This window comes from Corylus avellana, chromosome 7 (assembly GCF_965113065.1).
Source record: "Corylus avellana chromosome 7, dhCorAvel1.hap1.2, whole genome shotgun sequence".
NCBI classification, from domain to species: domain Eukaryota; kingdom Viridiplantae; phylum Streptophyta; class Magnoliopsida; order Fagales; family Betulaceae; genus Corylus; species Corylus avellana.
The window spans coordinates 19,517,067-19,527,594 of record NC_142496.1 but is presented as its reverse complement, the minus strand read 5'-3'; the positions used below and the strand labels follow the sequence as shown (position 1 = coordinate 19,527,594).

At 39.7% G+C, this 10,528-nt stretch overlaps 1 protein-coding gene across 1 annotated transcript; it reads left to right on the top strand.

Moving 5' to 3' along the window:
• Positions 1 to 4,963: 4,963 nt before the first annotated feature.
• On the top strand, positions 4,964 to 5,855 carry LOC132185139 (histone H3.3). The gene is made up of 4 exons (XM_059598953.2): positions 4,964 to 5,036; positions 5,247 to 5,318; positions 5,411 to 5,487; positions 5,573 to 5,855. Exons 2-4 carry the CDS (start codon positions 5,247 to 5,249, stop codon positions 5,832 to 5,834), a joined length of 411 nt encoding a protein of 136 aa, XP_059454936.2. The 5' UTR covers positions 4,964 to 5,036; the 3' UTR covers positions 5,835 to 5,855.
• Positions 5,856 to 10,528: the final 4,673 nt, after the last annotated feature.

Here is a 10,528-nt window from a genome sequence, read left to right as displayed (position 1 = left end):
TGGTGACTGCAATTCAGAAATGGAGACCTTACTTGTTGGGACAAAGCTTTGTAGTCAGAACAGATCAACAAAGTTTGAAATTCTTGCTGGAACAGAAGGTTGGAACTTCTTTCCAACAGAAATGGATAACCAAGTTGCTTGGGTATGATTTTACAGTAGAATTTAAAAAGGGCACTGAAAATAGAGTGGCAGATGCTCTCTCTAGGAGAGAAGGGTGGACAGAAGGGGTCTCCATTGCTCTTTTATCAATACCTACTTCAGATTGGGTGGCTAGGTTGAAAACTCATTATAAAGATGATTCACTTATGCAGAAGCTTGTTACTAACTGGTTGACTAATAAGTTGAATGCTGAGAAGTATGCTTACAGAGAGGGTTTGATGTTTTATAAAAACAGGCTCTGTATTGGGGAGGATCCAATCATTAAGGCTCAAGTCTTATCTTTTGTTCATAGTGATCCTATTGCAGGGCATTATGGGTTTGAGAGAACAATGCAGAGAGCCAAAAGGGTTTTCTTTTGGAAGGGAATGAAAAAAGACCTTAAACAATTCATTAGGGAGTGTGAGGTCTGTCAGAAGAATAAGCATGAGAACACCTCTCCTGCTGGGTTGCTGCAGCCACTTCCAATTCCACTTCAGATTTGGTCTGATATTTCCATGGATTTTGTGGAAGGTTTGCCCCTCTCCAATGGACATTCTGTAGTTTTGGTAGTAGTGGACAGGTTGTCTAAGTATTACTCATTTCACTTCTTTAGCTCATCCTTATACTGCATCTAAAGTTGCTCAATTGTTTGTGAGTCACATTGTTAAGCTCCATGGTATGCCCACTTCTATTGTGTCTGATAGGGATCCCACTTTTACAAGTGTGTTTTGGAAAGAGCTGTTTAGAATGCAGGGAACCACACTTAAGATGAGTACAAGTTATCATCCACAAACGGATGGACAGACTGAGATTGTGAATAAGAGTTTGGAAAATTATCTAAGGTGCTTTGCTCAAGATAGGCCTAAGCAGTGGATAACTTGGTTACCTTGGGCTGAGTATTGGTATAACACTTCTTGGCAAGCATCCATCAAGATGACCCCCTTTGAGGCTGTTTATGGGAGACTACCTCCTAGGTTACTAACCTATGTGCCAGGTACTACTCAAGTGGCAGCCGTGGATGAGATTTTGAAGTCTAAAGAGGAAATTCTAACCCTTTTGCAGCATAATCTTCAGCATGCTCAACAGCGAATGAAGAAATATGCTGATTTAAGGAGGTCAGAAAGGACTTTAAATATTGGACAGCAGGTGTATCTCAGGTTGCAGCCTTACAGACAGGGATCCTTGAGTACTCGAAGGGGCTTAAAATTATCTCCTAGATTTTATGGGCCCTTCTCAGTGATTAAGAAAGTGGGGGAAGTAGCTTATGAACTGAGTTTGCCTTCCAATGCTAAGATACATCCTGTATTTCATGTTTCCCAGCTCAAACCTAAGTTAGGGAGCCGTAATATTGCTATTCCTACACTACCTCCTGTGAATGGAGATGGAATTATTCAGCCTGAACCATTGGCTGTGTTGGCCAGAAGGTCTAGAGCTAAAGACAATCATGCAATCACTGAAGTTCTCATCAGGTGGGCAGGGCAATCTCCTGAGGATGCCACTTGGGAGGAATTTCAAGCTTTGAAAAGGGCTTATCCACACCTTCTGGGCAAGGTGTTTTGAAATGGAAGAGTATTGTCACAAGCTGTGAAGATGATGCTGAGCTGGATGATGATGTGCTGAGATGGCAGGGTGTGAAGATAATTCCACGTGCAGTAACTTCCAGAGAAGAGTAGTAGTTAAGTCTGTTAGATGTTAGAAGGAAGTTGTAAGACAGTTACGAGGTTGTAAGCTTGTAAGAGAATTATAAGTAGTTCTCTCTTCATTTTGTAAGGTTAGCTTTTGATGGTTGTAAGTTCATTCTGAACTTGGAGGTAGAGCATCCTTGAAATGTTTATGGAGGTTAAGCAATCCTCGAAATTGCTTGTTCAATAAAGATCTTCCCAATTCTTTCTCTTTTCCATTCTTTTACTTTCTTTCTCTCTTATTACAAGCTTAATTACAGTGCACTCATCATCAGCACTATAACAAGCTGGCCCTCATTGGCGCCGATATTTCCTAGGTCATGATACAATGCAAATTCTTTCAACTTTGGTCATAGAGTTGCAGCACAGCTTCCAAATTAGCAATGGAGTTCCTGTTCTTTATTTTGGCAGCAACCGCTTCCTTGTTCTCCCTTATCCACTTGAAATCTATCGCTGCTTTCCAGTCACTGAGGTTTCACAGCTTGATCAACAAAAACACACAATCCAGAAAGCACAATCCAAAGCGCAGTCGAAAATACAGATCTTAGCCATTCATTGAGGGCATAAAAAACACAATTGTACCAACGTTTGACCGTTCGATCAAGCACCAGGAAAACAAGACAGAAGTGCCTGTGCACCCGCCCTATATAAAGGGGCACGACCTCCCGTTGTCCTCACACTTGTTTAGAGCTTCTCCTGAACATACACTAAACACATATTAAACAAGATTAATACACACACACAAAAAAAAAAAAAAAAAAAAAAAAGATGAAGAAGAAGAAGCTTTATTCATATGGTTTACCTCTCTTGAAGGTAGAAACCTTAAACCTCCAAGAAATATTGCCTTATCCTCTCTCTCTCTCTCCTCTAGGGTTCCCTTGTTGAATGGGGAGCAAAAATAGAGCTAAGGGTCATCAACAACCCTTAGATAGACTCTCTCCCATGAGTCCATGCTGAGATGACATGCATTTTCTTATTTTGATGCAGAATGCACCAATTAATCGTTTAAAGCACCTATCGATCATTCTGCTCATTCGATACCGGTCGATTGTTAAAGGGGCATCGATCAATTGTTATGGTTTGAGAAGCATTGATCAATCGTTTAAAAACACCGATTGATCATTCTGCACATAATCTTTCCAAGTATGCAAAAATCCAACTTTTCTTATAATTTGGGACTTAGAACTAACTGCTAACATACTTTTGCCAAATAAAAACACTGTTAATCCTAATCTTAGAGCAAGTTGTTACATTCCTCCATTCTTATAAGAATTTCATTCTCGAAATTTCAAAATCCAAAAGATAATTACAAATTTGGAAAATTAACAATACCCTGGAGTCAATTACCAGTTAATTGATTTCCACGGAGCATTACACTCCACCATATTAATTAGACAATTAGATGAATGAGATCACCCTCAATTTCTAAAGTAAGTATTTGAAGCATCCATACTTAGGGTTTCCATACTTTTTTCTCCTTAATTTCTTGTTCGTTTTTCTTTGCAGGAATTGAATTCTTGTTCCTCTGTGGCTATAATTTTTTGAGGATTAACTTGATTAAAAAAACTACGATTGTGACGTATATTTTCCATTTTGGCATTACCCAAATCTTTGGATTACACGTGCTTTCTAATTCGAGGCTATATGTTTGGTAAAGAAGGGAATGCTAGGTGTTCTTTTGGTCCTAAGTGAATATTATTTTTAAAAAAAAAAAAAACAAAAAAGAAAGTGACGCTTATTTTTCTCAACCGATTCTTAAAAATTAATATCTACGTAGGACTAGAAGAATACCCAGAAAACACCTAGCATTTCTCGTGAAAAATATCACAAAAGCTAACGCAATTGGATTGAAAAATTTATTTGAAAATGATTAAGAGATTTATTCCATCATTGAAAAATTGTTCAAAATTGTCCCTGCTCTAACCTATGGAATGACCAATTCTAGAATTACTCCGCCCAAGAGGATTAAAAAACATAGAGAAGGAAAAAATGTCTTCTATTAAGTATGTATATTTATGTAATAAAACTCCTTACGCTTTTCTCTTCAACGCAAACCGTCTTAATTGGCAACCTTTTTTTTTTTTTTTTTTTTTTTTTTTTTTGACTTTTGTGCCAAAAATACATAGGGCATGTCATACTTTGGGCACATTTCATTTTAATTTATGTGTTTTATTTTTGGCACTAATTTGGATGTGTTAAGACATAGTATTGGATTATCCAACCTTTTTTTTGTTCATGTTGTTTGCTTAAAACAAATAAATAAAATTTATAGCATTTGGTTTTAGTCAGAAACCCTTATACAATATTATCTGAATGCACGCATAAAGAACAATTGGCACAAAAATTACATTTGGTTGGGACACTTGGAATGCAGGCTCACCCTCGATTTTATTTCGTGGAAAATGACTGGAAAGCCACGCACCCCGCCGCAGACGTGTCAATCACCCTATGGCCACCAACCGGAGTATTGCAACATCGATCTGGACACCGTCCTAGTACATTTCCTACCCCCGCAAAACGCGGTATAAATCCAGCGCCCACGCCCGCGCACGCCACGAGCCCATCCCCATCACTCTCTCCTGCGTAATTTGCAGCTAGCGCGCAGAGAGCAAACCATGAGCGCCGAGGCGCGAGAAGAGGTGCTCAACGGCGAGGAGGAAGCGAGCCGGTGGTTGCAGTCCCACCTCGAGAAGAAGTGCCCAAGTGGGCCAGGCTGGTGCTCTGGTTCATGGCCGAGCTGGCCCTCATTGGCGCCGATATTTCCTGGGTCATGATCCAATGCAAATTCTTTCAACTTTGGTCATAGAGTTGCAGCACAGCTTCCAAATTAGCAATGGAGTTCCTGTTCTTTATGTTGGCAGCAACCGCTTCCTTGTTCTCCCTTATCCACTTGAAATCTATCGCTGCTTTCCACTCACTGAGGTTTCGCAGCTTGATCACCAAAAACACACAATCCAGAAAGCACAATCCAAAGCGCAGTCGAAAATACAGATCTTAGCCGTTCATTGAGGGCATAAAAAACACAATTGTACCAACGTTTGACCGTTCGATCGAGCACCAGGAAAACAAGACAGAAGTGCCTGTGCACCCGCCCTATATAAAGGGGCACGACCTCCCGTTGTCCTCACACTTGTTCAGAGCTTCTCCTTTCTCGTTCGATTCTCAGCCAAAATCTTTTGCAGCTTTTTCTTCACAAAGACGCAACTTCACTTGGAGGTAAAGCAAGCGTCTCTCTTTCTCTTCTTTTCTCTCTCTCTCTCTCTCTCGCCGTTTCCTCTGCTTTTTGTTTTGTTCTTCGTCTCTTCAAATTTCCAAGAATTGCTTGCCTGATTTGATTTGATTTGCTGCTTGCGGTTTTAGGGTTTACATTGTTCGTAATCGATTTAGTTGTCAAAGATTGTAAGTTTGAGCGCTTTAATTTTACAGATGGCCCGTACAAAGCAGACTGCCCGCAAGTCCCACGGTGGCAAGGCTCCTAGGAAACAGCTCGCTACCAAGGTTTGTTTGGCTGTAACTTTTGGGTTTTGGGTTTCCTATTTGGTTGTTGCTCTGTTTTCTGAATAAAGTGTTTGTTATGAATATTGTTTCAGGCTGCCCGCAAATCAGCCCCAACTACGGGAGGGGTGAAGAAGCCCCACAGATACCGCCCTGGAACTGTTGCTCTTCGGTAAGTTATCTCTCCATCATTTGATGGGTGACAATGAATTTAAGGTTTCGTCGTGGGTGCTAATTATATATGAATCATGATGCAGAGAAATCCGCAAGTACCAGAAGAGTACGGATCTTCTGATCAGGAAGCTGCCATTCCAGAGGCTGGTCCGTGAGATTGCTCAGGATTTTAAGACCGACCTGCGGTTCCAGAGTCATGCGGTGCTGGCATTGCAGGAGGCGGCGGAGGCGTACCTGGTTGGTTTGTTCGAAGACACTAACCTCTGTGCCATCCATGCCAAGCGCGTCACCATCATGACCAAGGACATTCAACTTGCTAGGAGGATCAGGTGCGAGAGGGCTTAGGGCTTAGGAGGAGAGGCTTTATCACCATCATTCTACTACTAGGGTTTTACCATTTTGTTCACCAGTATTATAAGTACACTGTTTGGTTGGTAGGACTTCGGGTTGCTTTTGTTTCCGAGGGACTTAAGTTTCAATGACTCCATGAATCCTTTCTGATGATTTTATCTCGTTCAATGATTTTGTTTTCCACTTCTTCTTTTTTTTTTTTTTTTTTTCATTCCACGTGCACTTCAAACTATCACCCATTATAATGTACATTAAATTACCATTGTCCGACCTCATAACGCTTTCAACTATAATTAATTGGTAATTAACAGGACAACTCGTATAGTAAGATAGCAATTACTAGCTAATCACCTCACAATAAAAATAATCAAAGCAACATTATGGGGTTGTTTGGCGAACAACAACACAAATCAATCAAGGCAACCTATTGATCGTTATGCTCATTGTGGTACAAATCAATCATTAAGGGGCATCGATCGGTTTTATGGTTTGAGAAGCATTGATAAATCGTTCAAAGACACCTATTGATCATTCTGCACATAATCTTCCCAAGTATCCAAAAAAATCCTATTTTTCATGTACTTTGGGACTTAGAACTAACTCCTAAGAGTCCTAATGTACTTAAACCAAATCAAAACACTATTAACCCTAACCTCATCATCCGTCGCCACAAAAGATCTCAAGCTTCCTTGAAAAAGTGCAGGTAACGAGTACACATATTATGCTCCACTTCAAATGATGCCTCTTCAATTCCGTGGTTGCAGCACAATACCTGGACTAGGGCTGGGCACGGGTCGGGGCGGGGCGGGGAATGGGCTTTTTTCCACCCGACCCGCAACTTGCGGGTTTGGATTTTTTCAACCCGCCACCCGAGCCCAATGACCAAGATCCGCGCGGGTCGGATATTTGCGGTGCGGGTTTAATAACTGCGGGTCTTGCGGGTTTGCGGGTCGGGTTGGGTTTATTCACATGGCATTTTTGTAATCAATTCTTTCTTCGTATAATTTCATCTTTTCCCAAGTACCAAACAGAAAAGAGAGAGGGAGAGAAACCCAGCATAATCAGACCTTTGCAAGTTTGCAGAACTTATTTCACAGCTCATATCAGAGTTTTCTAGCACAGAGAAGTACTAAAAATATGATAGAAATACTGAAATACATATAGCAGATTCTTGAAAATCTAAGTTCTAACCCCATTTACTCTGACCAAAAAGAAAGAAAAGAAAAAAATATAAACAATTCTTTCTTCATATAATTTCATCTTTCCCAAGTACCAAACAGAAAAGAAAGAGAGAGAGAACCCTTCTGATCTGAGATCGAGAGGCGAGATTCGAGAGTGACTCAGTGAGATGGGTCCGATCCAATGGCAGATCGAGAGGTGTGAACAGAAAAGAAGAGGTGGCTAGAAAGGAAATAGGAAGAAAAACAATATATATATATATATATATATATATATATATATATATATATAAAATAGTGCAGAGTTGCAGAAGAGCCCACTCAGTACTGCAAAGATTTAAAGAGAGGGGGAGTGGGACATGCATGCGTATGATTTAATCAAGTCTCAAGTCTGGGTAGCCTGGGTGAACCACCGTGAAGTCGCCGAAAGGGAGAAAGAGAGGCTGAATCCTTAATGAGTGAATGGGATACGGAGTTAAGTGTCTAGGGTTTCCAAAATTTGTTTTTTTGGGTGTTTTAGGAGCGGGGCGGGGCGGGTACCCGCATAAATTTTTTTAGTAAACCCGAAACCCGCCCCGCCCCGACCGAGTTTGATGTTTTCAACCCGAACCCGCGAAAATATACACTGAACCCGCACGGGGCGGGGCGGGGCGGGGCGGGTCTTCGGGTTGGGCGGGTTTTTGCCCAGCCCTAACCTGGACTATGGGGATCCTTTTGGTGTGCAATATTTGCTCCTTGTGGTCCATGATCCATACGAGTACCTCCTCATAGGTCAATCATTCTTGAATATTCAAAAGCTCATGCTTGATAACATGGTCTTGATTGGCAATATATTTCCTCAACATCGATATATTGAAGACATCGTGCATGCGTGATAGGTCTGGCAACGAAGCAACCCGATATATATATATTAATTAAAATATTTGTTTTTCTTAAATTTTTTTTTTTTTTTTTTGAATTTATAAGGGTATTTTTGTCTTATAAAGACATTTTTATCTTTTTGCCAATGTTTTGGAAGTTTGGTGGATATTGTACAATTAAAAATTTAGAGAGAATACTGCCAATTGGATAATAGTTTGAGGGATTACCCATGGACTTTATCCAATTATTTAAAAGATATCAAATCTATAAGGTTCATACGGTTACTAAACAACTTCTTTTGGATTTCTTCCATTAGATTGTGTTCATTAGCTAGATATGTCACTAGAATATCAAATACAAAAAAAATGGGTAACGACTCTCTAAAGAGAACCTCAATAATGGCTACTAGCTCAAGGGCCGTCTCATAAACCAATCTAGTTTCTTTTCTAAGCAAAGCAATCTAGATATGTCATCCGTTGACATCTTCCTATTTTAGCACCCCAAGCGCCATCCTCTAAAGAACACTCAACTGTAAAACAATGATATTTTATAGGTGAAATTAATAGATCAAGTATAAGTCTAGAACTTAATAAATTAACTCATAGGAAACATGTCATCATGCAATCAACTTATCCGTTTATAAAAAACTTAATACATCATATGCAATATTATGCAACGAGGTTCATGTCAAATGATAAGAGAAAAAATCATATGTTTATTTGTTATGATATCACATGTGTAATAATTAAACTCAATATGATTTATTTGTACCTTTAATCCTCTTACAATGATGTTTGCGCTTTTCGTAAAACCCCTGATACAATATTAGTACCACGATGAGCTACATAGTATGCTACTGCTAGAGGCCCAAACAAGTTCGACCTCGAGTGACCTACACCACTATTGATGTCGTAAGGTCTCACCACCATTCATGCAAGGTTGCATTATAATGCCCCCAAGATCTATTTACAACATAAATAACTCTCAAATAATCTATCTAACTAGTTAATTATGGGTCAAAATCATGTAATAATAAGCCCATAATTGTCATTCATATATGAAAGTTATGTTATACGATGCAATTAATCATTGTATTCTACATGTATACACTTATAAAACTCACATGAAGCAACATTCTGTTCCAAGCACTCCATTTACCCAAAAGATATAATTCACAACATTTGCAAAGTATTTCATGCGAGTAATAAGCATATATATTTGATAAATATAAAATAGGATAATGTAAAATAGTGACAACAAATATACATGTGAGCTTAATTCCCAATGGTCATAAAAAGGTTTTCTTGGTAATTGTTTTAGAAGTTACCAATTCCAACGTCTGCGAAAGATTATATTATTAGTCACACGTCTAGACTTAAACATACCTAACAATCCTAACATTAAACTCTTAGACATTATGCTAGTTGACTGTATGAACGTTGTTGACAATGAGCGATTGGTCCTTAAGACAATCTATCATTCTCTAGGCAAAAACTCCTCAAATCCGAAAAAGTCATACTTTTAGCTAAACTAAAAAATTCCGAGTAAAACTTTTTCAACAAACTATTTGACTTGCCGAAACACGCTCACTCTTGTTTCAGCTTGAGCTCTCTCTTCCTCTCCTGATGGAAAGGAAACCCTAAGACTCTTGTCTTTTGATCCTTTACTGTATTCCCTTTTTTTCCCTCTCTTTCACCCTCACGTCTCTTCTCATCTACTCCCATATATTCTCTACTCTCTTTAGCCTTCACCATGAACAAGAATCTCAACCCTCAAGAAGCACTTCACGCTCTTACTAAAGAAACTGAAGCATTAGGTTGGGATAATCCTGAACAACTAGACGATCTAGCTAATGTTCCTCCCAATCAAGAGGCCTTTGCTCTCAAAGGTAAGTTCTTATTTCTGAAGCCTTTCAACACTCAACTTGTTAGTTTTACTCTGGCTATTGTTTTGAACTTTGCAGCCCCTCTGTCTTTGGAGGTTTTGGCTCCAAATAAGTTCCTTTTCACGGTTCCTCTTCAAGGCCACTTGGATCCAGGTTCATAATCTTCCCCATCAAAATATGACCATACAGAATGCCATTAGAATAGGCAAGGGATTGGGTCGTCTGCTGGAAGTAGAAAATGATGATGTCTCTGGGCTAATTTCCTCGCACAGGTAAGAAGCCTCTTTTGGTCAATTTTAAATATGAAAGATTGGCGGCTTATTGCACTCCTTGTGGTCTTATTGGTCACAAAAAGGGTACTTGCTCAGAAACTCCCACTCCTTTTACTAAAGAACAATATGCCATCCCTCTTAGAGCAATTTCCAATACCAGTCCTAGAATGGTCTCTATAACTAAACAAGAAGATTCATAATATGGAGTCTCATCAAGGGGAATGTCTAGGGCTCCTTTTGTTACCTTTGTGGATACTTCTCCTGGAGGATCAAGCTCCAACCACATGTAGATTGTCCCTTGCACTAGCTAGTTGCTCCAACACGTGGTAGCAGATCCCATGGACCTTTCTGTGTCTCCCTTGCCTCCATCCCCAGCTCCTCACGTGGCTATGATACAATCTTCAAAGCCCACTCTTGTCCAGCAATCCTCCATGTCGCATCCTTACTGGAAGTCCCCAACACATCTCTCAAATTTTCAGATTATGGATACAA

Bases quoted from the DNA above. Each gene is read 5' to 3' on its own strand.
- LOC132185139 (XM_059598953.2), top strand. From the start codon at position 5,247: ATGGCCCGTACAAAGCAGACTGCCCGCAAGTCCCACGGTGGCAAGGCT. The intron at 5,319-5,410 runs GTTTGTTTGGCT...ATATTGTTTCAG, and splicing joins GGAAACAGCTCGCTACCAAG to GCTGCCCGCAAATCAGCCCC. The intron at 5,488-5,572 runs GTAAGTTATCTC...ATCATGATGCAG, and splicing joins CCTGGAACTGTTGCTCTTCG to AGAAATCCGCAAGTACCAGA.